Genomic DNA, 27045 nt, shown 5'->3' with positions numbered 1-27045 from the left:
AGTATACCGTCTGAAATTAGTGTTTTCATGTCATGTTTTTTTATTCAGACACTCACTCTATAATTATTGTTTTTTAACCTGGGAAAACTCAATATCCAATAGGTGAAAATTAAACTCGAGTGAGTGTTGAAACAGTGTGACTATTACCTAGCGGTGATGTTCTGGTGAATTGTATTCGTATGCCCAACATCGAATGTATGGGAAAACTTTGCAAGACGAAGCAGTGAAACAGTGAGCAGTGAGCGATCAATTGAAGCGATCGCTCGAGACAGTGAAACTTGCGTAGAAAGCAGAAACGTCCTGTGGCATCCCCCCGGTAAAAGTATTAAATTCTGCAAGTGATGGCTTCTCCGGCCACGACAACAACCACGACCACCACGGTTGGGCCGACCGCAACCACAACGTCCGGTTCGTCCGGATTCAGCTGCTGTCCGGCGAACGGTGAAAGCTCGTCGATCGACGATTCGATCGAGCTGAACGACGGCCAGGAAGGAGGCAACAACAACACCGTGTACCACAACGGGCTGCTGGAGAAGCAGGACTATCGCTTCCCGAAGCGACCGCCGGTGGACCTCGTGTTCCGCGATATCCGCTACGACGTGAAGCGGTTCAACATCTCCAAGGCAAAGTTTGGTAAGTTGGTTTCGCGAGAGGAACAAACAAAAAATATACACCCTATAATCTGCTCCTTAGTAAAGGTTGATCACGTCTTAAAGACTTTACGCTTGATTTATTCTTAGGTGGATGAGTTTAAACGTAACGAACATTGAAAATCAGGTTCCTGACGCGTGGAACCACAACCAGTTTTTCGAAACCAGGTTAACAACCGCGAACTTTAATTTTTGTTGTGTCTTAAATGTCTAAAAGGCACCTATTTTGGATTCGGCCAGGCCAAAATTAGGTCCGGCTTTGAAAATGGAATCCAGATAAGCCGATCGCGTTCGGCTGTTCTTCTAATCCGCTGGGTTTGTAAACAAGCGATAATAGTATACAATTCCATTAGCAGGGTCCGTGTGAAGACAATTCATCTTTTTAGAAGGTTTCTCTTAGCTCAACCATACGCCGTTGTGGCTTTATCTAAATCCCCTCGTGAATTATGTATTTCCTTAATGATCGAATGGTTCATTACCTTCCCTTCCCGAGTGCGCTGGAAATCAACGAAAATTGTTTGCTCACTGCGATGATAATTCATTCGAATGATTATTTTTGCAAACTACGGGAACCCAACCCGTTGTTGTAGAGCATTCCCACAGCCGGCGCGATCGGTGCAATGTGACGACGGGCAGGAATATCATAAATTCTCAATGTGGATTTACAATCACAAATATGATCGCCGCGCAAATCATTAGCACGATAAATTTTATAGTTTTCCCTCCATTCAAGATCCTCATAACCGGTCACGATTAGTGCTACTGTAGTCGCGCGATTCCCCCTTTAGCGGCACCTGTTGGCTACCCCGTCCAACTTCAAATCAATAAATTCACTTCTCAATGATCGAATGGTTTTCCTTCCCTCTCTACGGTCGTTGCTGCATCCATCCGGTTTCACTTCAGCAACTTCCGAGTTTGGCATATTCAAATGATTTCACGCGATAAACCATTGCTTTCAATCAGATCCGATGTTGATGAGCGTGAGATGATCATTAAGATTCCGAGATGTCGCTCATTTATGCATGGCGTTTCGAGGTTCTATTCCACAGGAATCGGGGAATCTGGTTTCAGATCATAAATGCATTTCCCAAGCACACGTGATTGTGAATTCCCTCATGAGACTGCCCGCTGCTAGCGGTAGTTTTCACCATTAAAATTAGCATAGTTTAAACGGGGAGTTTTGCAAGCTGTAAATAATGATATGCCCTTCAAAATCTTAGGTTATTTTCTAGGCTAGGGAAGTATCACGAGTTTAGTTTTTCTTTTCGTTTTCTACATTCTACCAGGCGTTCCGTTCTAATGACTTCTATGTATGCTGCTTGTTTGAGCCGTCATTACTTTTTTTTATCGCTGCCAACCACGTACAGTAGAACATGTTCTTAGGCATTGTAAATTTTCTTACGCCCACCAACATTCCAAGCCACCAACCGCTCACCTTCTTATGGATAAGCCGACTTCGGTTTCGTTCGTTCTCGTCTTAGCTTCATTCCTCGCTCCTTCGACGTTAGATTACTGCTGGTCCAAGGTGGTCCAGTCCGGTGCAATCAGAACGGATATGAGCACATCACAGGCTGGTAGTGATTTTTCGAGCAAAAACTACACCACGGTCCGAGGAGAATTAACACCGCTCGATCGGCGATCATTAGTAGAGGTTGGTGGTTTGCAGAAATGCCGATGCGATGAAAACCAACGTGTGCTGTTGTGAGTATGTGTGTGGGGCACATGTTTTTTTGTTGTTGTTACTATCATCTATGGTCGGTCAACAAACGGCGAAGGGCGATTATGATTGCGTGGATCGGTAAAACTCTTTCGGCTCTCCACTATGCGCTGCCCTGTGTGTGCATAATGAGGATCGGTAATTACAGTGTGTCCACTGGTGCGTTCACCAGAGACGGAATTCGAAGCGACCGTTGGGGCGTGCGTTGCTGCAATGTTGGCCATACGAACAAACCATCGACGGGGAGTTCTCTTCGATGGTTGGCTTAACATGAAAATTCAGTTAAAATCAAATTGTATGCACGCCTATCATTTCGCAATGTTATTCCATTTTTCCTTGAGAGATATATTGGTATCAGTGCAGTTTGGCTGGAATATATTTGAATTTCTAATTTCATATCGTCCAACATTCGCAGGTAAACTGGTAAACACTTTCGGGTTTGCTTAGCTTCTTGATTGATTGTTCCTTCAGCTTGCTTCTTTAATCGAACTGGTTTTCGAACAAGATAAAACGAGCCGGAGCGGGAAATATCGACCTTTTGGGAGCCGATTCTCTACTTCGTAGGATTGTGCCAATCCAAAATACATGGAAGTAAGAAAACACGAAGATTCGTACAATCCATAGACCAGACACCATATTAGCGACATCCTGCTGCTAATGTTATGCATATTTTGTTTCAAAATAATCGGCCGATTTTCGATTCGAAGACCAACCAAAAAAAAAAGGCTACTTGGGTCAGAAGAATCACATTTCTTGATGCGTCCTATCAGGCCTCCTATTTCTAATGTCCTTCGAACAAAATTTATGATGCGGCTTATGAGCTAGAGGTGTGTGTTTCGCAAACGATTTTGCAAATGTTGCTCCGACCATCCTTCACGTGCCCACCGACGGCTTCGGCCAGTCGGTTGCGGTCTCTCCCTCGTTCGTCTATGGCACTTGACCTAGAAAAGTAAAGTTACACCGGATCACCCTTGCGAACACCACGACGACAAGCAAACCGACGTGCCTTCTCCGGTTACCACGTGCGTGTGTTGTTCTGAGATCTGAGAACAGAAGATTGTCTTGTCTAGCGTTCTGGTCTTTTCGCTCTGGTGCACGAAAGTGAGCTTAAACCGTTCAGCGTACACCCTTCATTGGAGATTTTAAGCCACATACATTTTAGCTCAGAACGGCAAACGATGAGGTAATAACGTTGGATACCTCACAAATCTATCCGTGAGCAAGTTATCGGATACTTAAAAAACTATTGAATTTAATCAACCATAGAATCGATTGACACACGCTTGTTACTCGGCTGACATGGAAGGTGTTGGGCGTTCACGATGAAGGTGTTACACTCGAAGGTGTCAATGATCTTGAAGTGATAAACATTGCTGGGATATATGAATTCCACACCTTGCATATCTGATTGCTGAATCCGGTAATCCCTAGCGTAGGCATTACTCTTGAAAGTTTAACATTGTTTAATAACCTTTCTTTGCTATATCAACTTCAGTACAGAAAGTGAAAAGCATGTTCCATTTTCGTTGGGTTGAATTACGATTTTATTAAGCAGTAATATTAACGTCGATTGACCCGAGGCGTTTTATCGACCATAAACATTTATAGGTAGGTCAATATTTGAACCCAGACGGCTAGTTTGGTTGTTTCTTTCCCACTCTCAACGCTTCGCTGCATTCGAGTACAATATGAATACAGTTTCACGGGTGAATAAAGATCTTCAAATGCGGTGCCGTGTGGTGCCGACATTGCCTACTTGCCACCCCTTGGAGGCTGATGATCCAATGGACCGCTAATAGGTTGAACCTGACCTTCATCGCGATCGACAGAATTCTCCAATAGAGACGTAGTTCCCCTCCTAGGCACCCCATAGCGTGGCGCATTATACACGATCAGCTTTTGTACCGTCGCAGATCGGAGTTCTTGGGACAAACAATATCATTACAATCCTAACCCAGACAGCGTGAGAGTGGGAAAGGGTAAAGGATGGCTTGGTGGTTTGGTCAACAAGGTATGTTTTCTGCTCTTACAATATATCAATATTTGGCCAGCCGACGAGAGCCACCAGGACAACGGCCGAGTCCGCTACCGTTTCCCCCGGCGATTCGCGTCTTGTGAGGCTGAGACGGTCGGTTGGACTCGAGACACGCAGTGGAGTTCAATTGGAGTTCAATTAACTCGGAATTTGACGAGTGAAATGGCCTCCGCTGGGAGGTGGTGTCCATTTGGTGCCCTTGTGCCTTGTACGGTTGATCGAGTTGGAGGCTGTGATGATCGTGAATCTTGTGAGGGATGATGACAAAGACGATTACCTTCTAGAAGGTTTTTCGTAGAAAAATAACAAAACAAGTCTGATGCCATCACATGCGAGCGTCGTTTGTTCGAGAAGAACCTAATGGAGGCATTTCTTCGACTCATGTTGTGCGGAACGAAAGTGCAGTAATTTAATGCTGATGCAAATGCGTTCGAATTACCCAAGTTGCAGCTACTAAGTATTGCTTTTCCGCACCTTTTCACTTTCTAATATCACGCTACGGGTCGGTTGCGGCCGCTTTTTGCCTCGCTTTATCATCCCTCCTTTTCGATCAAACGGTAGAGGGGGCCTATCGATAACGGGTTGGAAATGTGGAAATCTCCACGAGAAATAAATCGCTTCCGCCACAAGGGTTCGTGCGGATCGCGTTTGCCCTCGAGGGAAAGGGAAGTTGCGTCATGCGGTCGGTCGTATTGAATGCTTCCTGTCCTGGGACTGAACGAGTGTGACCGCCTCGTGGACAAGGCCTCGTGCGCTGACCAGAGACATCGCAATCCCTCCAACTGCTAGGAAGTAGGAAGATAACGAGCGAACCGGGCGGACGATGCCGATGGCGACGTGTAACCTCAGTGAACTGGAAATGGTCTCCACGGGCTAGTGGTGACAGTAAAAGCTAGACGTCCGCTACAAATTGACAGAGACAAAACCACAGGCGGGAAAAGTATTGCTCAAAAGATGGTGGCGAAACGATTGGGTTCCAATTTTATGCGACTCGAACGTCCATCGGTTGTTTGCTTTCAAATCAGTCGGTTGATCAATCAAACAATCCCACGAAACTGCGATCGGATCTGAGTTTGTAAGAGGTGAACTGTTGTCCAGTAAAGGAACAGAAGGGTCGAAACCAGTTTCTTCACGAAAATACCAGATTCTAAATGTATCTCTTCTTGCTGATTCATATGTTAGTTAGAACGAACTTTGAATGGAGTATAAAACGGTGGTCGTTTTTGAAAGAATAACTACAAAATGTGAATTTGATTATTTTATTCTACCCTTTTACAGTCCAGTCCAAACACAGAAATAAGCACACTGCCAGAGGACATCTGCTAAGAACAGGTTTTTTTAATTTATCGGAAGAATCCAGACAAGCTCGAGCCGAAGGCAGCCTGTTTGAGGCGATAAGATTACCTTATGCAAAACTTAAGCGATTTGATGGATGACTTTTCGAATGTTCACCAGTCGCATATCCTTCTATACGAGATACGACTGGCTAATGTGAACTATCTATTTACCCCTGCGATGCCATGACATGCGCATTTTTTAGTAAATTGTGTGAAAAAGAAGACGAAAAGAGGATGATTAAAAGCACAGGACGATCGATACGAGACCTTCGGTGGTGGCGTTGAGAACACACATGTTCTTTCCGATCCAAACTTTGTTGATTCTGACGCAAATTGAACGTACATGGAACGTGAATTATGGAATACCATTGGCATTTTTGGGAGATTTTATCATCCATTCTGAATAAACAACTCTCGATTATCGTCTCGTTGCAGAATCCAAAGAAATTCTTCATGGCCTGAATGGATCGTTCAAGTCGGGTGAGCTGACGGCAATTATGGGACCTTCCGGGGCGGGTAAGAGTACCTTGCTCAACATCATGGCAGGTTATGTGTAAGTATGGCGGTTCGTCAACCGGCTCCGACCCTGGAACTTTATGATTACCCTTTTTATTTAACCCTTTCCCTCCCTCTCTCCCTCTTAGTTCGTCCGGTGTCAGCGGAATGGTGCAGGTGAATGGTAAAAGTCGATCGCACAACTCGGAGAGCTTCCGCAAGCTGTCATGCTACATCCAGCAGCACGACGCCCTTCGACCCTGGCTGACGGTGAACGAGGCCATGATCTGCGCGACGCACCTGAAGCTCGGCTTCGGCATCAGCATGGACGAGAAGCGCAAGCTGATCGAGAAGATCCTGTTCATGCTTGGGCTGGAGCAGAAGGGCAGCACGCCGACGATGGGTCTCTCCGGTGGCCAGAAGAAGCGGCTGGCCATCGCACTGGAGATGATCAGCAACCCGCCGATCCTGTTCCTGGACGAACCGACCACCGGACTGGACAGTTCGTCCTGTACGCAGTGTATTTCGTTGTTGAAACGGTTGGCGCAGGATGGGCGAACGATCGTCTGCACGATCCACACGCCCAGTGCGCTGCTGTTCGAGATGTTCGACCAGCTGTACACGGTGGTGCAGGGTCACTGCTTCTACCAGGGACCGACGAACGAGATGCTGCCGTTCCTGGGCGACCTTGGCTATCATTGCCCAAGCTATCACAATCCGGCCGATTTCAGTGAGTTACGACGATGACACCTGGCGATGGCATGGTCTCACATCCATTTCTAACGATCTCTCACTCCTTTCTTCCTAATGGACACACACCAAACAGTGATGGAAATAGCGGTCGGTGAGTATGGGGCCGACGTGGGAAAGATTATCAAGGCCGCGCTGAAGAAATATTACGAAATCAGCAGCCGGTGCATCGATCTGGATTCGACGTTCGATGATAACGGTAAGTCGATAATTTTCACATATTTCCTTTTCGGAACCAGGTCTTGCACGATCAAAGTACCCGCAGTGTGTACGCGGAGGTCAACCAGAATTCCGACCAGTTGAGCTCGATGTGCGAAATCAGGTGCCTTCGAACGACTTATCATCGTGCCAAGTGGTGCGGACTTCTTTGTTCGCTGCCATTTACAGCCATTTCTTCCGAGCCATTTCTAGCATCGGCGTGACCTCCAGTAGCTCTCCGGGCGGTTCTTGCACTCTTGCAGCTCGACACACCACCGACCATTGGAGTGGTTTTAATTACGTAGGATCGAGTATTGATCCGCTCGGCGTACCAGGGTTTGGTTGCGCCACCCAACTTGCTCCCAACAGCAAAACCCTTAGATGCTGTCTGAACCACCCTTTGTCGATCGCCTCGCCACGATAGAGAGGAACCTTCAGATCAATCATTGAACTACCGCCGTGGCTCTCGACGGTAGCCTTTTGTGTCTTGCAGGGTTTCTCTGCAAGCGACGACAAGCGATCGGCATACCTAACTGACTTGGCAAACAGAAACACGGTGTACACGCATTCTGTGTAGGGTAGTATCCTCCCTTCAACTTAGAACTTTGGCGCTGGTTTGCTGTTTGAACACGCTAATACCTGTATTTTCTTGGCGTGGCAATTCCATCATCCGCCTCCCGGTATTGTTTGAATTTTACATTCATTAGCGCGTAATTAATGACACGTCCGGTACGACGAATATCGAACGCATCTCCGCTCAACCGTAGTCCACGTGTGATCTTGAACCTGGTGGAAGGATTCTTGTCATATCATATGCACAGACGGGTTTAGTACACTCTGCTGCTGGTGTGACATTTCGCACGGAATATTTCGAACCTTGTTGCGAGTTGATTTTGGTGTGGCATTGTACGTTTGCTCTCGAATAGAAGAGTTCCGTGTTACTTAATTCAAATTTCCTACATCAGTAAGTACACAAGAGTGCGAGAAAAAGACAATCTTGTTGTTGCTCATTGTTTGATTTCTAGATATTTTCGAATATACTTCATTTTCTACACAACCATTTCATTTATTCCTTGCACATCGAAAGTGTTTTGGAAACAGTTTGTCTACTTCCAAACGGAACCAAATCCTCTGTCCACACAATGTAGCTGACGATAACCGGTAAACATAAACAAATCAGAAACACAGCGCATTTAAAAGTTGTTACTGCTTAATCAAGAAATACAAGCAAACATTATTCGGCAAATGTCACGAAGACTCTAGAACACCAAAGATGAATATATTCGTCATCAGCTTTAGAACGCGCCAGCGTTCAAGCGATTTTGCTTTATTTTGGAATCCACGAAGGTGTTAATTCTTTGGTATGCCTTACTTTAGCCCGAGATTGGCCCAGTCATGGTGGTTAAAATGAGTCAAGAAGGTAAGCAGACATGTTGACAGAATGTTTGCCGCTTAAGGTTAATCATTTCCAAATAGAAGCGCACGACTCTGTGGGTTCAAGAAATAGACGGCGCAAATAGGTGTAAGCTTTAAAGAAAACCTCTCGATCCCCAGTCACCGTAGTTTTGAGCATACAACAGTGCCATTCATTGATTGGACGGACGAGAGTTACAGTTCTACGGCGCAAAAAATATCGCCGAGATTTTATCATGGTTGAGAGCGTATTAGACAGAGCATTAAATTTATTTTATTGTCTGCAGATTTGGCCAAATAGATAAGTCTGCTAATTTTTTTAACGACTCAATCAATTTTTTATCGTTTTGTTTTCATTTCATTAGTTTATCTTTTTCTTCATGGCAATATAATGCTTCGGTTTCATTAAAGCACCGAGCAACTGAATTGAAACCACTGGTGTTTCCTTTTGGTGTAGAAAACAAACATAGTTGAGTCGAAGTTTGGACTTCTGTTACTAAAACTGACGTATACATAAATCGTCATTCCATTGTTGATTCCACAAAAAATTGCATTCATCATACAAACCCCTTCAAGCAGATACATCATTATTAACCTTCTTTTTCTATGTACCTTCCTTTCAGTTAAGTCCATCGAAAGTTACTCGATGAGAGAAAAGGGAGAAGAAATGTGCACCTTGCGGAAGGAAGCGGAATCGATGGAGACAACGTCGTACGACGAAGAGGACATTTTTTCGAAGACGAAACCAGCTTCCCTAGTGATGCAGTTTCTGCTACTGTTCTATAGAAATTTACTAATGACGCGGCGAAACTACGTGAGTATATTTGCTACCCAATGGAAATTCTGCTGGAAAGATTAGATAGTTTAGTTTAAGTTTGAAATTATGCAGAACAGTCATTAGCATCGAATGACCGAGCATCGAGTACTAAATATTTACACAAGCGAATGAGCAAATAAAATTATCATTGCTTATCAGTAAGTTCACGGAAGCAAAATAGTTGGAGCATTAAATTGTAAACGCCGGTTTACCTGTTCCGAGTGAGTTTATTGACAGTGTGCAATTAGCATTGTAAAATGCTAGCAATTATTGTTTCGTTGGTAATGATCGGACACCCATTATAGGTGTTTCTAGTTGCATGAAAACCAGTAATTACAATCCGATTTTTGTATATTTATCTGAGCAGAAATGCCATTTGAAATGTTACGATAGCTGTGTGAATTTCAATTATTGCTTTTAAACCTATTAACTCTTCGACAGACTATAAGCATTTTACTGTCGTTCGGAAATGATAGTACAGTCAAGTCTTTTTGTTTCCGACTTCTTTATTGACAACCACTCCTTTGTTGGTCACAGAAAGTAACACCACGAGAACTAGAACAGCTAAACGGATTTCTAGCTCAAGAGCAGCGATGTCGTGTCTATGGGAACTAGAATCGGGTGCCTCAGGGAATGCATACGACCTTGGTCGAATGGCGCAGACATTAAAACTGGGTGATTATAATTAGCTGTTTGTGCGTTAGATATCGACGGAGAAGGGAGTGGAGCCGTCCGGTAGAGTAAAGTTTACTTTTTTACCGACAAGAACGATGTAAAATGTTACAAAAAATTCACCATACATTCGTCTTTAGTTTTTGCTCTCCTGCAGAATCTTGGCCCATGCGGTGATAGCTACGGTCTTCGGGTACCTTTACAGTGGCGTTGGCCCAAACGCCAACCAAGTTTTGGCGAATTATGTGTACCTTTATGGCTCGATGCTGGTGATGGTGTATACGGGAAAGATGGCTGTTGTACTTTCATGTAAGTATCCTACAAACGCAAACATAATCTGCATAGAAACCAACGAGACATGTTTTATTGTTGTTTCATTCCATGGCCACATAATCTGTACGGATCATCGACAGTCCAAATCGAGATGGAATCTCTAACGAGAGAGCATTTCAACCGATGGTACAAGCTGGGTCCTTACTTCCTATCTGTGCTGGTCCTTGAAATTCCGGTGCAGGTGAGTGAAAACCGTACGCAGTGAAAGTGTTTCATCGTTGAAAGTTTGTGCGTTTTTCTGGCCATACCTCAGAAGCGAACGCACAACAGGTACCGTTAGCATCACTCCATCATTTCATCATCACAAAGCAACACTTGAAGGCGTTGAGATGATTTTGAATGGAGACGCACGAAACGGTTGGGATGATTCAGCTTTTGCCGCCATATGAGCGGAATGACTCAAGTATTATATTGCACTTTTTTTAACAAGACGCCTTTTTACTTCCTCTTTCAGATTTGCTGCTCTATGATATACGTGGTGATCAGCTACCATCTGACCGGGAACTATGTCAACTTTGAGCGGTTCTGTGTGTTTGCGTTGTTTTGTATTGCTGGCTCGATCTGTGCCCAGTCGTGGGGATTCTTCGTCGGTGCAACGCTCTCTGTAAAGGTAAGCGGCAGCGTGTGGGCATTACGGGGCGTCGCGTCGCATATGAGAGCCTTCAAATGTTTAATGATGTCCTTCATCGATCGATCGTGCATAAAATATCAATTATTTAAAAAAAAAACACGTTGAACATCTCCGAGCCATAAGAGTTTACCATAATCTATAAAATAATTATACCACCACAACTTTATAGCATTCCATTCTCAGTTTTATAACACTTAGCTTTATGGCATTATGGCGTTGGTATTCAAACTCAAATAATTTTCAACCGTTACTTTTCGCAGCTTGCCGTTTTCATCGGACCGATCTTGGCGGTGCTGTTCTCGGTGTTTGGCTTCTGCACTCGGTACGTTGACATAACGCCGGTATTCAAGTGGATGTGGCACATCAGCTACTACCGGGCGAGCTTCCACGGTATCCTGAACTCGGTGTACGGCATGAACCGTGAGGATCTGCACTGCCCGGAGACGCAGATCTACTGCCACTTCAAGAACCCGGTGCTGTTCCAAAAGGACATGGATATCGAGCACGTCGATATGCAGTCGAACATGGTGCTGATTACACTTATCATCATCACGATGTACATAAGCACGATCTTTGTACTGTGGTATAAATTGAACAAACGGTGAAGGCGCAACCCGTTGGGAGTTTTACTTACAATGTACATTCTAGCCGTCTCTTAGCCAACTTAGCAGTTAAGTTAAGCACAAAGCGGTTGCGGTGAGGAAAAATGTTCAGTGAATCGTTCGTGGGGAAGGATCGCTCAGCAACAAAAAGAAAATAAATCACGCATGTTAATACTATACGTAGCCACACACTTGATGATGGTGTTAAAACACTAGAGAGCATGCAGTGTTTGTTTGTTATCGATATCTGTGATCAATTGCACGAGTAAGGGAGTTGTTGAAAACAACTATTTTGAATACACACGTCTTCTGTTAAAAATGAACGAATCTGGAGCGAATGAGACAAGAATCTTCAGTTTACGTGATAAGCAAAGTGGAAACGATGAGTAGATAGGACAAATGTATTAGGAATCGTGGCTCATATCGTATACATGTAGTTTAAATTATGTTTAATTTTGAATACGAATAAAGGAAGCTGATAATGTGCACAATAACCAACACCACAGTGAATTGTGTGCCTGATTGATCGTTAGAAAAAGTCCATTCAACAGAACATGGTTAAAAAGAAGGTGAACCTCTTGGGCAAGCTTTACTGGGCTGAGCGTGCCATAGATAAGCCCAGCCTAATCGTAAGTGGAACATTGGCACAAGCTATAGTCCTGGAGTAGCGCACAAATGCCGCAGGAAGAAGCGATTAGTATGAAGACACATCAAATCGGGTTTAATCGTTCCTTTTCACAAAATAATACACATTGTTCTGCGAGGCATGAACGAGCGAAATGGCGGAACGTCAGCGAAAATCTTATCATCACAAGCACTTGAGGGTGGACGCTTTCGAGTACAACATCTGCTGGACCGGCAAAGGAACTTCCACGTGGATTAGATGTTGGCGCGAGCTTCGGGTTTGTTCACCTTCGCTCAAGAGGAGTGTGTAAGGGGCGATTTTTGTTGAATTATAAAAATAACTTCCGAAGCTTATGGTCGGTCCAGTAACATGAGCAGTTCAAGTTGAAGGAACAACAGGAAGACATAATAAAAGAAAATTTATAAAGCAAACTGTTTGTTTGAACGCATTCAACTCATCAGAAAGATCGGGTTATTCATTCGTATCAAGTTTGTTAGTTCTTTTTCGACTAGTTTTTAATGAATAAAGGGAATATTTAGCCAAACCAAAAAAGACGGAACTAAAACTAAGGCCGTAGGGCTTGATTAAACCAATGTGAATTTACGACCGTTTGAAGAGAGTGTTTGGGTAATGAATTGTGAATGATAACCTTTGCTCGGTCCGAGGGACATTCATTTCGGAAGGTTATCACTTCAAACTATTCGAAACTAGTACGAAGAAGGCGCCCCAAATTGAACTTGAAATTGAACGGTCTGTTGACAATGACATGGTTAGAGGTGATTGAAACCCTTATCGATGTATAAGGCAGTAGTAGTTATAATGTTTGCTACCGCATACTAGATTGTCGTTTCCAGATGCAATTGAAAAGCATCCAGCTGCATGAATACTTCAGGTGGATCAAGAACAAAAAACACGTTGCTTAAGTTTTTGCTCTAACATAGAGTACAGCTGATTTCATCCAGCCGCAAGTAAATGTACTGATAGCAACCAGCTGTGCTGTGGAGCACTCGGCGGAACACAGTCCGACAGGTCACAAGATAAGCTCAGTTTGTATGTTCGTGATACCCCCGTGGACCCCCGATTCCGGTAGCGCGCACAAGAATGAGAATTTCTTCCTATGTTTGCGAATATGATACGCTTATCAAATGTTATGTTATGGAAGGCCACAGTCGGTGTCACATAAGGATCAACATCGTGTCGGTACACGGACTGAATCTCTATTATCGTTGCGCATGGAACATTATCAATTAGGCGGTTTAAGATCGTAGCAAGACGCAGATACTAAGAATAAAACCGGGAGGAAGAGTCTTCCTTAGGATCCAGTTCTGTAAGTAATTAGTCTTCCAGACTCCGTTTCAACTGATCAGCGTTCCAGCTAAGCGCATGCACGACGCTGTTCTGGAGCTCTACCATAGGGTGGCAGATACGACGGTGAGTTCCTTTATTTTCTCGCGCTCGCGTGTGCACCACGCCGATGAATGCGTCCGCGAGCTCCAACGCGAGCTCGGGCGCTGCGCGGAACAGCTGTGGCCTTTCAGTACAGTTCGAGCGTCGGAAGATCGCGGTTTGGTTTCCACCGAGACGGTTGGTTGCGTGCACGGGTTCGCTTGCAACGGTTTCGATGAACCGATTCGAGGCTACCACGAGAGAAAGGAAATTTGTACTTAGCGCTTGTACGTGCTTGTGATTGTGTCTCAGGTTTCGTGAACCGTTACTCACGGCGCGACGTGCAGAGGACTGCACTCTGGACGGCCACGGCAGTGCATCATCATCATCGACACCAACACGCTGCACCAACGTCGAAGCAGGTTGCCTCAGGTCCGCCCGACGCCCTCACCGTTGCCTCTTTCCGTGTGGTTGGTGTTTTTGTTTGCGGCCGTCGAGTAATCTACTTTGCGCCTGGGCTTGTGTGTGCTGTAAATAATCAAATAGTTCAACACACAAAAAACAGCCGCCTCGTCTCGTCTCATGCATCGTCGTGCAGCGTGCCTCCGTGCACGTTCGTTCGCTGGTGTCAATCGGGCGCATGCATGCTTTGGTTTTCGTGCGCTTTAGCTTCCCGCTGAGCCAACAGATTCGCGAACCGTTTGCGCACAACAGTGGAGGCCACCACCAGAGCTCATTGCGTCCCACTTTTCCGTGACGATGGTGGCTTCGTGAAGGTTTTGAGCGTCCCTCTTCAAGTGGCCGATGGTTGCCGAGGGGGTAGAGAAATCCGGTGGCATTGTTGATAAGGGTACAACGTCCTAGAAGGAAAACCTTTGTCCCGAGTGTGGTCAACCGGACCCGAGCCCTGCAGTCGTAGGCGTGTTAGCTGGAAGACTGAAAGAAACGAATGGACCTTAGTGATATGCAACGATAGTGTGTCTTCGCTTTTCCACCGCATTTGTAGATGGTGTATTTTTAGCCCCTCCCAACACTGCTCCGAACAGCGACAGACGCGGTCGAAGCCGCCATGTGCCAGTGATAGTTCTTCGTTAGCACGCCCAATTGCACGCATTGCGAATTCGCGAAATTCACCGTCCCCATATGCGGTAGGAAGGCCCTCAGAAACCCTTCAAGAAGAGAATTACTGTGCACGATCAGCACGAGCTGAGGAAGAAATGGCTGAGGAAGCATACGAAATGAAAATGGCACCCGATGTGACACAGGGAACCAGCGCCGAGGAAACCGTTCCCATCGTCGGAGGTATCGGTGCCCGGCGGCCCAGCGCGGCCAAGCTAGAACCGCTGCTCATCCCCGAGCGACCGGGCGCGGAGCACGATCAGTACGCGGCCCCTTCGCTCGTCGCCGCCCGACTCTTCAAACCGGTTACGGTCGGGTTTAAGAACCTGTCGTACTCGGTACGCAACGGAATATTTCGAAAAGGTAAGAGTTTGCGTTCGATCTTCATCGCCCCGTCTTATCTTTCGCTCGTGGGGCGCGCAATCGCGACAGAAGTAAGGGCTACAGGCACGGGGTGTGATAGCGAGTGTTGTGTTTTATAGCACCGCTGGATAATCAAATGAGGCCAGCACATGGCGTGGAGTTTGGTTATGTTTGGGGGAACCATTTGGGAAACTCGATAGCCCCCAACATCGGGGACTTTGTGTTTAGGTGTGTGGAAGAGAGTCCATACCAACGGGGGTACACCGAGTATCACGATGTTAATCGTTTCCTATTAATATCTGACCAATCTTGAAGTTCTGCACGCAGCTTCACTCTGCGGTTATTAGCTGGCCGTTGGCAACACTTTGTTGAGACCGTTAATTAAAGCTTCTATGTAAAGTGATCCGACGCCAAAAGAAAGTAAAAGTGAGATCATCACGATCAGCTGCTAATTCATCCAATTATTAGAAGTTTCTAGTTCTCCGATGCGTACAACATTGTTTCCCGTGCAATCAATTCCCCAACGCACGCTGGCCGAGAAGAGGAACGTTTACGCTTATCGTGTACGACACCACGACTCGGGGCCAGTTCTTCGTGGACACAGCTTGCAAAAAACAAGAGAAAAAAGAAAAGCAAAGATTTCAGCACGAACATTATCATCAAACATGTGTCTGCCTCGTGGCGTGCGGTTGTATTTGGATTATTTTTAACGCGAGTTTTTCGGTTTTTCGCGACCGTCCACATTCGCCGTCGAGAAAATCGTTTCCCGGTAGGAAATGACTTTGACACCATTTTTTAATCCAATCACATACAAACGCGCTCGAAAGAGGTCAGAAATGTTGATCGCGTTTTTTTGGGTATGTAATTGTAGTCAAGACGTTAAGTCGATCGATCGAAAGGGAGGTCTTTGGGGTGGTTAACTAGCTCGGTGCAACAAACAATCACGCGAGGCAACAAGTTGTACAAGAAGATCGCGATCGCGGGTGGAAGGTGGTTGCGTGTTAACGAGTGCTAATTGTAGTTTGATTTGCTAATATCTGCTAACTCGTTTTCATCTGATAGACCCTAATCGAATCACGATAACAATGTAAACTACTAGCCATTAGATAATCTTCATTTAAAGTTGTTTAAACATAAAATGCATAAATGTTGAAACATATGAAAATGCTTAAAAGAATCTTCAATCATAAAATGATGTTACCAAGATATTCACTCTCAACCGTTGACGGGTCTCGAAACCCGGCCATTTTGTCAACCACTTGATTGTTCAAGTGTGTTCTTGCCAACTGTCTATACAGTTCTCATCTCAATAACATCCTCGCCGTATAGACCTCATCCTCGCCGTTTGTCGTCGGCTGCCACATTATTCCACACGAAAATACCCCATTTCGCATCAAAACGACCTTCTCCGTCGTATCCACCGCCTGAACCAACGGTAGGATGTCTTGTTTGACCAATTTTGTTTTCCTTTCGTGCTTGAACTTCTTCCTCTTCTTTGGAGGTTTTGATTTGTTTTCAACACCGAAAAAAAGGTGAAGCGATGCCTTGCGTTTCTCCGGTTCGTTGAAGTTTCATTCCAGAACCGCCAGCACGCAGCGTGTTCTTGTAGCAACCGGCCACGAGGCAGTGTGGTTTTTGGCCATATTTGATTTGAAAAATTCATGAGGCACGATCCATTACCAGGGGCGTTGGGTAGCAGCGTGTCAGGGCTTGGTGGTTGTCAGGTCCGTCTTGCGCCAGTTTTCTTTTGCCGTTTCGACCGCGAAGCACAACATAATCATCACGTCTGTCGACCACGACCAGACACGCACTGTCGCCAGGCCCATCGACAGGGCGTCTTTGGCCGTTGAATGATTTAAACATTCAAAAACTAAAATGAAAACAGTTGTGCCTTCTCTTTTTGAAAGTTCTCATAGAGCTCCAAATGTTCATAAGACTTTAATATTTGGTAGTAGAAAGAGGGCGATGCTCTCGATCATTTCCGCTCTGTCTCATTCTTGCTTGATATTCATTTTTTTCGGTGCCATGTGGCGCTAACGGAACGCGACGATACATTACACGGCGAGCGGACAGATACCCCCTTTTTTTTGGGGCGGTTTCGGCAAACCTAACCCAACCATACGCTTATGCTCCGGGTCGACGAGCGTGCGAGGCGACGGGTTTCGATGATCGTACCATGCTGCACACGCACGCTGCCATAGCTCACATTTTGCAAGAGTTGAACGAACTTCAGATAACCTTCGGTGAGATTATTTTCGACCGCCGCCTCGTCGTTGTCGCGACCGCCGTCGCGCATCCGCGGCCTCTGCAGCTCCGTTCACTACCGCTGTGTGCGTGAAAGCGCCACGCGCCTGCAAACGATCGCCGCCGCCGCATGATCACTCGCTCAGTTCCGTTCGGTTCGTTGGTCCCGCGGTTCGACGAAAAACTTTGTCGAAGATTTGTTTACCTATTTTCGTCCGAGACTAAACTATCTTGGGCCTTCCTCACGGCCGGCTGCGTGTGCCGTCGTTCCGGGTGCATTGCTATGTAGAATCTTGACGTGACTTTGTCACTCGCTTTGGGTACAGAAGCGGGAACCGGTTCCATCCGGTGCGTGAGATGATGGAGTGCATGTTGGACGACGGATCGCACTCGGAACAAAGGCTAGGCCGTCTGGGGCCTCGGGGCGAGATATTGGACATGGGTGCGGCACACTCTACAACCAACACTATCTCGGCCTGTCCGATACACCCACACCACTCAGGTTCTTTGCCATTAGAACTCCGGTTGATCGATGTGTGAATCGACACCCGATAGCCATCACCCGATAGCCGATCCCAACGGGGGTAAGTGCAAGGCCAGGGTGAGGGGATTATGCAAGCGATGCTCAAGTGTCATCCAGTCCCGTACTGTGCAAATATGCTAAACTGGTAACCTGTCGATGGGCAGCTACTGGTGAGGTTGTGACGTTTCGGTCTGATCCGACTGCTTCCTCGTGTTTGAGGGCAAATGTATTGGCTCGCCTCAGTTAAGCTTCTTTCTTCTTCGCGTGCGGATCCCATTTGGAAAGTCACTAGACATCTCAACCATCATCATCATCATCAGCATCATCATCATCATCTGCGTCAGACTCGGAACTCTAGTGCGAATGTCGTGGTCGTACTCCCTTGTCTGATTGACCCGGTTTTAAGTTGGACGAGGCTATTCGCGATGCTTCCGAGACGCTCTTTCCTAAAACAAAAAAGAAAGAAATTAAAAACACACTTATCTAACTTGTCTATCTACAGCGACGACTGTTAAGGCCGGGTCGGCGGAACACAGCCGAACGTTGGACGCAAGTGTGCGTCGCGTTTCTCGGCGTCTTAAACGCGACAGGCTGATTTAAATATTTACTTTGTTCCTTGCCTTACCACATTGCTTTATCAATCCACCGTTTCGCGCTCGATGCTGATTCGCAGTGCAAAATGTGTGGGTCTTTTGCCTGCGAGCGGGAAGAGCACCCAATGTTCGTGCGTTACAAGGCTGTATGTTTGGAAATAAAATTGATAATCGACGACCTCTCTACGCCTTAGGACGGACATTGGCTGGGAGCGCTTTTGCAAAGCCATTTTGTTTGACTTCCCGATTGGATCTTCTTACCAGTCGGTCGCGAGTGGCTCCGGCTTCTTTTACCACTTCCTATCGCGGCAATCAAATCGTTGCCTGGTCGAGCTACAGTCTCGCTGGCAAGGAACGTTGGCAACGTTGTTTGGATTCGGCTCACGGAAGTTCTCGCGCATGGGATTTGCTTTTGTTTTCTTTACTCGACATCAAGTATTATGAATTATGCAAGCTCATGTGTTTGGAAGTCAGAATTTTGTGTTTGCCACGATGTGAGGCACGCTCCATCGAAAATGTATCCATTGTGATTTCGCATTTGCTCGCCTCGATCATGACACTGCAATGTGATGGTTTTCGCCATTGATGGCGTACAACAAACCTCATGGTCACTTGCACGAACTGCAAAATGCATCGAACCTAATCACGAACACAGAGACACCGTTTCATACCAGTTACTGTTAGATCGGTGGCCTCGATACCCAAACTGAAGGAGCTTCTATTATTTTTCTAAAATGTTTTCACTATTCAACGGTGCAAAATTACTCCCTGAAATTTGTACGTAGAGTCGTAAGTAATCTGTCATAAGATTCATATATGAATTTGTCTACCAGTTAAACAATCTTAAATGAGTTTACACTCGTTCGAAAGAAACAAAACAGAACCATTTAAAATGATGCAGTAAACAAATCCCTTTACCAGTGCAAGTAAAAATGCATCCTAACGCGAACGAAATTGGGAAAGGTTAGTTCTGCTTCAACGAAATGCGTCACAGTAAAAACCCCTCCGTGACGTAACACCGAACGAAACGATTCGAAACCATTTGGGGGTGTAAGTGTACGAATTGAACTGCCGGACTACGCGTGTCTGGCCGGGAGGTTGATGCTCACGAAGCACGCTCTCGTAAATGAATCTCTCGTTTATGAATCAAAGTCGTTAGCATACGAACGAAAAGAATGTGCGACCGCGGTGTTTCAATAACGACAAGTTCTGGATGGCAATGACATGTCCTGAGACCGGTCAGTAGTTTGCGGCTCCATTGATACGGACGAAACGATCGGTCTATTAAGGCTAATGTACGCAAACATATTTAGATCTATACAGATCCGCTTTTTGATGCGAGAGAAGTAGGTACGTGTTACGTAGTCCCGAAGGAAGATCTTCAATGATCTAGAAATCTGTACTTGGAGTTCGTTGGCAAAGGTGGTACGTAAAAATCTTTTCTAAATCAACGATTGCCGCTAGAGTACGAGAAAGATCGTGATGTTGCGATCTTAAGTGGGCGAAATTTGATTAAATGGAAGCTTGGAGTAGGATGCTCTATTGTTTAATTGAACTCAATTGGAGGATCACGGGGACGTGGGAGATTATGCAATTTTTTATTTTCGCGATCGTAGTTTCATTGCGCTAGTTTTCCAGAACATCATGCTCCTTGAGGATGACTCCTGGCGCTCGGCAATCAGCATCAAGTCTGTGACGTTGAGTGGGACGCTTTTGGAACACCTTCACACTCTTCTCATTCACCTACTCCTCTGCCTCGATGTCTCATTCTTTCGGAACCTCCTTGGCTAGGCCAGGAACCGGTTTCCTTATGCGCAAGATGAACCCGAGCGCACGGGAGAAATATGAGTAGACCGACGACTGGAGGAACCAGCTCTTTCATACCAATGAGATGCCCTTTCTTTCCTTTTACCCCAGCGTGCACGGGGATGGAAATCTGAGTAGAACGACTCGATCGATCGAAAACCAGTTTTCGAGATGGTTTCATGTGTGCGTCCGGTTTTCGCCAGGTCGTTTCTATCCTGGTAGCATGCAAACGGAATTAAAGAGGAGAAAAACCCATCAAACAGAAACGCGCTGCATGATACCAACTCGTTGGACACACACGCACGCAAAGCAGCTGATCTTCGGACACCTCAACTGGTAAGGTTGGCCTAGTTCTTGAACCGACATCTTTCGCACCCAACCACCGACCAGTTATGGCTGCGTATAATAAAACAAGCTGGCGGACCATGAACTGTGTTGCATCCTTCTCGATCGGAGGAGATACACCGCCGCTCTAATGGAGGTTAACATTATGGCCTAGAAAAATGTCGAATACCAAGTCGTTGGGGAACATGCACAATGAATCTTCATTTCCATCGCTTATTTGAAGGAGAATCTTTGTACCTTCTATCGTGAAAATCATCATTTTCCCATCCCAAAGTATTTGTTTATAGAATCAATAGTGGAAGTTCATTTTCCCAGTCCATGATTGCGCAACTCAGAACTTAGTAGTTGCTAACTGGTTGTGTGTTCCAAGGAAATTGCGGTTTGAGGCTTCATCGATTCATCGATTACATGCAGTTGTTGGTTATTCTATGTAAATGCAAATATAGTCGTTATCACGCAAAACCGGAATATTTCAACCTGTATTACTGACTTCTCGACTTCTAGAAGCTTCACATCCGCATCCGCAAATTGAGCAGTAACAGTATTTTACTTATTTCAGTTGTAGATCAATTTATGTTGGACTTGTTCCTTGCTCGTCTGCTCTTCCTCCATTAACCTTGTTCAAGTTGCCGTTCGTTGGCCAGGTGTCTTTGTTCGCGTCGTAATGATCGCACCTGCAAGCGCGTTGTATGGAATTGCAAAACGTCTCCAGCCGTTGTTTATCCGCAGCAAAGTCCATGGCGATGACTTCTCCGTCTGAGGTTGGTTCACTCTTCTTCCTGTTTTGCCGATTACAAATCGATCTCCTTACTGGTTCACGCCAGGTGCTATCCCCCGAATGTGTTTATCAGCTAGCAAACCACCCTACTGCTTCGTTATCGGTGGCTAAGGTGTCCCCCAAGTTGTGTTGTTGCAAAGCAAACCCTCTAGCCCTCAACGGTAGTACGTTGTCTATGAGTACTTTTCGAATGCCCACCAAGAGTTTTGAAGACGCGCACACCTGATGTTTAACGTTTTATCTCTCTTTCCGCAGGTCGGGACATACTGAAAGATATCAGCGGCGAGTTTCGGGCGGGAGAGCTGACGGCCATCATGGGCCCGTCCGGGGCTGGCAAGAGCACCCTGCTGGATATCTTGGCCGGATTCACGTAAGTTCCCCACCGGGACCGGAAGTGCCAATTGAAGGTGGTTGGCATTTCATTTAAAGGCAATTGCACAAAGTTCTGCGGCAGAGCATGGGTTGTTTTCGTAGCGTTTGGTGGATGACTCACGGGTTTTTGGCATACACATTTCACATACACTGCGGCGCACCTCCTGACATACACAGATGACGGAAAGTTGCACATTCATTGATTAGAAACCCTTTCGGCCATCAGTTTTGCCTTCATGGGACTTTTGTTGATAAGCAATATCGATACTTTTTTTGTACGAAACAATGAACCCCGCATTGACATCATATGCGTTTCACCTGGTCGCGCTCCGTTAAAGTCTATAGGCTCGTGGATTCGCCGTTCGCTCGATTTAGAAAAGTCGCGTGTTATTTTGTAACAAAGAAGCAAGTAAACCTGCACTCGAGGAACCGCTTTGTGCGATTGGCGTGCACTTAGACATTGTGCTTAATCCATGCTTTTAACACATACCACATAAGACCGACGATGGTCAGCAACGATGATCGATGGCCCTAAGGTTGATTGACACTCGAGCGGTGGATGGCTAATCGGTCACGAACCACAAACGGACCAATTTCATGAGTCAATAGGTGCACGATCGTGGGTGCGGTGGATAGAAAGCCTTCCAAACGGCTTGCTTGCGTTTCCTAGAATCTGTTGATACACGAAAGACGCGGAACGACTCGGACGAGAGCAAAAGGCCGCACATTTCTTATGAGTCAACAGTAGCGGACTCTCGGGTTTTGTACTTTGTACCGGTGGAATCCGTTCGCCTTTGCTTCCGTCTAACCAACCAGCGGACCAGTTTCCATCGTACGAAACAAGAGAAAAACCAACCCCAAGCTTTACAAGCATCGCTGGGGAGCAACTGCAATCGACTCACTCGCGTGTTTCTTTGTGTGTTCGTTGCCTCGGTCGCGGTTGCTGGCTTTCGGGTGCACCCGCACCGAACCGAGTTGATGGCCGGTACAGCTGCACCGAACGCCCGCAAGCCAGCGAAAGCCTTTCGGTACGAATGAGTGCCGTGCCTTGAGGTTACAACGAGCACGATCACAAGCACCATGGAGGCTTAGACGAGGCTGGTACATTCATTCATTCGGAGCGACCACCCTTTGGTGCGTTTGAGATCCGTAAACCTTTGTCGAAAAATTCGTTAGTGCATCTGAGATGCCACGGATCGTGCTTCGGTGGTGGTTTGCGTGCTATCGCCCTCGAGCCTTGTTCGGTTCGGCGGTAAAGATTTGTTTTTTGGTGAACGATGACTGTTTAACTTCATGCGATGATAGAGCAAATTTGTTCAGCTCCACTACCTGCAGGTGGAAAGCGGCCGTTCCTCTTTTCCGGTGTATTGAGAGTCGCTTCCTCGTGAGGGCTTAATTTGACGCAGTACGTTGGCGGGCAGCACTATCAGGGATGAGGCGTCGGTGCTTATCGAAAAGTAGTTTCATCATCGTCATCCGAAAACTCCATTCTGCGCCGAAGCGGAAGATATCGGAACGCCCAACTATCTTGCCTGCCTATTCACTATCTACGTTGTGTCGGCCATAATCCATAGACAGGAAATGACATCTGTGTCCTGGTTTTTCGCCCACCCACAGGGAAGGGGGTTTTACCGGAGAAATTCTCGTCAACAAGCAGCATAGGGATCTGAAACGATTCCGACGATTGTCCGCGTACATTATGCAGGATCACGATCTGCAGCCACATCTGACCGTACTGGAGGCGATGCATTTCTCGGCCAATCTCAAGATCGGTGCCGAACTCAGTCCAGCTAGCAAGAAAATACGCGTAAGTGTTTACCGCATCCCCTGCGTCGGGAGTTTGATCTTGATGAGATTTTTCTTTTTTCTTTCGTGACGCCCCAGATGAACGAAATACTCCGCGCCATCGGGTTGCACGAGTCGAAGAAAACGCGCACGGGAAAGCTCTCGGGCGGACAGAAGAAGCGCCTGGCGATCGCACTGGAGATCGTCAACAATCCGCCGGTGATGTTCTTCGACGAGCCGACGAGCGGCCTGGATAGCTCCACATCAACCCAGTGTGTGGCATTGCTGAAGCAGTTGGCTCGCGAGGGTCGCACGATCATCTGCACTATCCATCAGCCGTCCGCGCTGCTGTTCAACATGTTCGACCATCTGTACGCGGTGGCCGAGGGTGAATGCATATACACCGGCGGCACCGGGAACATCGTGTCGTTCCTCAAGGAGCTGGACATCGTTTGTCCAGAGCACTACAATCCTTCTGATTACCGTAAGTAATGTTGACGAGTCCTACGGAAAGCAAAACATCAAATATTAGGCATAACCATCGCGTTGGGGTGGATTATTTTTAAATAGTTAGGCGTCATGCTAGCCTATGCTTACCGTTTGTTTCGTCATTGCGATTCATTATCGATGAGCTGTGCCGCCAATAACTAACGATAGTCAACTGGAACATTCGCTCAATGTCAGCTATAAAGATAAGAAACTGAATGATAACAATCCCAAATTTGGTGTTGTCATCGTCATGCTCTGATGATAAAAAACTGTTTGTACTGTTAAAGTTAAATTTGAACGTTACGTTTTCCCTAGCACAACAGTTTCAAAAAATGACATATAGATGTCGCGCGTATAGCAGAGCTTTTCGAGTTTGAATTAAAGTTTCAATTAGTTTGAACGATTAAATTAAATTAATTTTTGTCTTTCTGCAGTATTGGAGATCGCCACACACGACTATGGTCGCCTGAATGATAGTCTAGTCGAAAAGATGATGAACGGACAGAGCCACTTCTACCGGAACCCGGAACCGTTCTCGCCCGCGTACGAGAGCAAGCTGATGCCAATCAAAGAGTCGTCGCCCGGCAGCCCCGATGGGCCGATGGTGCTGTTGGAGATGCCAGTGTTCCCGGAGAACGACCAAGCCCAGCGAACGGTATCGCCCACGCTGGCCAAGCCAAAGAAACTCGCCAAGAAGCTTTCCTTCAATCCGGAAAAGTGGTGCGGCCGGGACGAGGTGTACACGACCAGCTTCTGCCGGCAGTTCTATCTGCTGCTGTTGCGCACGTTCCTGATACTGAGCCGCGATCGGTCGCTCATGACGATGCGCTTCGTCATACACGCCCTCATAGCGCCGCTGATTGGGTTGCTGTACTTCGGCATTGGCAACCAGGCGGCGCAAATCTTCAACAACTACAACTATGTGTTCTTTTCGATCATGTTTCTCATGTTTACCGCGTTCAGTTCGATGACTATGGCGTGTAAGTAACAAAATGGTTGAAGATGTCATTTTGCAGTATTCAAGTGCTTCGTTCAATTCTCTTCCCACAGTTCCCCTTGAGTTGCCGATCATAACGAGGGAGCATTTCAATCGATGGTACTCGCTGCGGGCATACTACATCGCCATGACGGTGGCAGATGCTCCGATACAGCTTCTATGCACCGTCACGTACATCGTTATCACGTACTACATGACGGCGCAGCCTCCCGAAGCCTTCCGCATCGGTCTCTTCACACTAATATGTCTGATGGTGGCGTGGGTTGCACAAGGACTTGGTCTGCTTGTGGCTTCATTGTTTGACGTGAAGGTACTTGAGCTGAAATTCAATGAGCAAACAAACCATTTGACACTCAACAACATAAATCCCATTCCCCTTCACAGAACGGTGCTGTTTTTGGGCCTTTCTTCATCTGCCCGTTCCTCATATTCTCCGGCTTCTTCATCCACCTGAACGACGCACATCCCGTGATGCACTGGCTGTTCCACATCTCCTTTCTCAAGTACGCACTTCAAGGCGCGGCGATGGCGATCTTCGGCTACGACCGACCGCGGATGGACTGCGACGAGACGTACTGTCACTATGTGTTGCCAAAGAAGTTCCTGAAGGAAGTCGACATGCTGAACGCAGACTTTGTCGAGGCTGTGATAGCTCTAAGTGTGATATTTTTCGTCTTCCGAGTATCGGCCTTCTACGTGATGCAGTATCGGATGAAGAATAAAATCTAGCACCCGACATCCACTCATTCAACGGGCTTGTACCCCCTTCTTCGAAGGTTTTCGCCTTTCCCATGGGGGAAAGGTACACGAAATACACATTCCACCGTGTAGCTCTGCTTCCTGAGCAAGAGGCCTGCACGGCTTGGACTAGTGCAGGGAGAAAAGAAGTGATGGATACAAATTTTACCCTTAGCATATAGCAAAATCGTCGAGGCGTCGATCGTCGTTTTTAGGTGGAGCTTTTGTTCTTCGTTTCGCAATAGCATTTAAAATCAAAGAAAAGTGTCTTTTATTTGTGTAACTTTTACGAATCAATTCCAGTACTCAACACGGTGTGTCACGACTCGTGTCACAGTGCCTTCCATAAGTGGAAGCGTTCATTATGATTTCCCATAAGACGATTAGGTTTCATTATAGTTTTTTTTTACTGTTGTGATATGTATGTAAATATGAGCGATGAATACAATATAGAAAGTTTAATAAGTTTAATAATGTTTCTCTATGCTGTTTTATTGCTATGTCAATATCTATCATATCATTATAATAAGAAAGAAATGCTATCGGATGAGCTAAGTTTTACGGTCGAAAGAAACTAGAATGAAATAAAATGTGTTAACATTATTCATGTTCCCACAATTGTTGAGCTGGCCCGCCCTACATAAGAAGACCGTTCAGATGAGGTATCGTTAATGTTGTTGCGTTAGATAATATTGATTTCTTATCTCAGTATACACGGACGTACGTAGATTTCGCCCACGTTTGGATCGTTCGTGTACCCATTCATGAAAACTTATATCACAAGGGTTCACTTTCTCGTTAGCATTATGCTCAAATCGATCTAAACAGCAGAAAAATATTTACTTAATCGATGCGCAGCCCGCTTAGAAGGGAAAACAGGTTTCCACACTCGTTGGGGTAGTACACGAATTGGCAGTGGAATGAAAAAAAGGCGGGAGACGGCTGCGAGCGCCAGTCAGTCGGGCCCCCGTAGGTGAAGTGAGAAAATTGACCGTCTCGTCGTGCGCGATCGCGATTTCACACAGTTGTGCTGGAGCTTTGAATGAGTGTGGACGGTGCTTTGCAGTGGTTGGTATGTGAACGTGTGCTAAGACGTTCTCTGCCATCACAAGCGTGGTTCAAAATAGGAAGAATCGATAGATATAGATCGTAGCATATTAGCATATTCAAATCGGAGATGGTCTGAGAAGTGTCTAGAACCGGTTCTCGAATAAATTTCACTTTCCTGGAAG

General features: G+C 46.1%; 1 protein-coding gene across 1 annotated transcript; it reads left to right on the top strand.

Annotated features, from left to right (window-relative positions):
* Positions 1-341: 341 nt before the first annotated feature.
* LOC131267438 (uncharacterized) lies at positions 342-26253 on the top strand. The gene is made up of 17 exons (XM_058270317.1): positions 342-633; positions 6175-6292; positions 6384-6964; positions 7061-7183; positions 9219-9409; positions 10225-10393; positions 10498-10598; positions 10872-11027; positions 11309-11651; positions 13974-14093; positions 14814-15143; positions 21688-21802; positions 23422-23611; positions 23689-24073; positions 24513-25058; positions 25129-25385; positions 25460-26253. The coding sequence occupies exons 1-17, from the start codon at positions 342-344 to the stop codon at positions 25802-25804; spliced, it is 4362 nt and encodes a 1453-aa protein (XP_058126300.1). The 3' UTR covers positions 25805-26253.
* The last annotated feature ends 792 nt before the right edge of the window (positions 26254-27045 follow it).

This window comes from Anopheles coustani, chromosome 2, assembly GCF_943734705.1.
Source record: "Anopheles coustani chromosome 2, idAnoCousDA_361_x.2, whole genome shotgun sequence".
Classification (NCBI taxonomy): Eukaryota; Metazoa; Arthropoda; class Insecta; order Diptera; family Culicidae; genus Anopheles; species Anopheles coustani.
The sequence above is the reverse complement of the archived record's forward strand: the minus strand, read 5'-3'. Positions and strand labels throughout refer to the sequence as shown.

What these genes read in the sequence shown, in the direction of transcription:
- LOC131267438 (XM_058270317.1), top strand. Translation starts at nt 342, where the DNA reads ATGGCTTCTCCGGCCACGACAACAACCACGACCACCACGGTTGGGCCG. An exon ending in GATGGCTGTTGTACTTTCAT is followed by an intron (nt 10,394 to 10,497) that starts GTAAGTATCCTA and finishes GATCATCGACAG; the next exon opens with TCCAAATCGAGATGGAATCT. An exon ending in TCCTTGAAATTCCGGTGCAG is followed by an intron (nt 10,599 to 10,871) that starts GTGAGTGAAAAC and finishes TTCCTCTTTCAG; the next exon opens with ATTTGCTGCTCTATGATATA.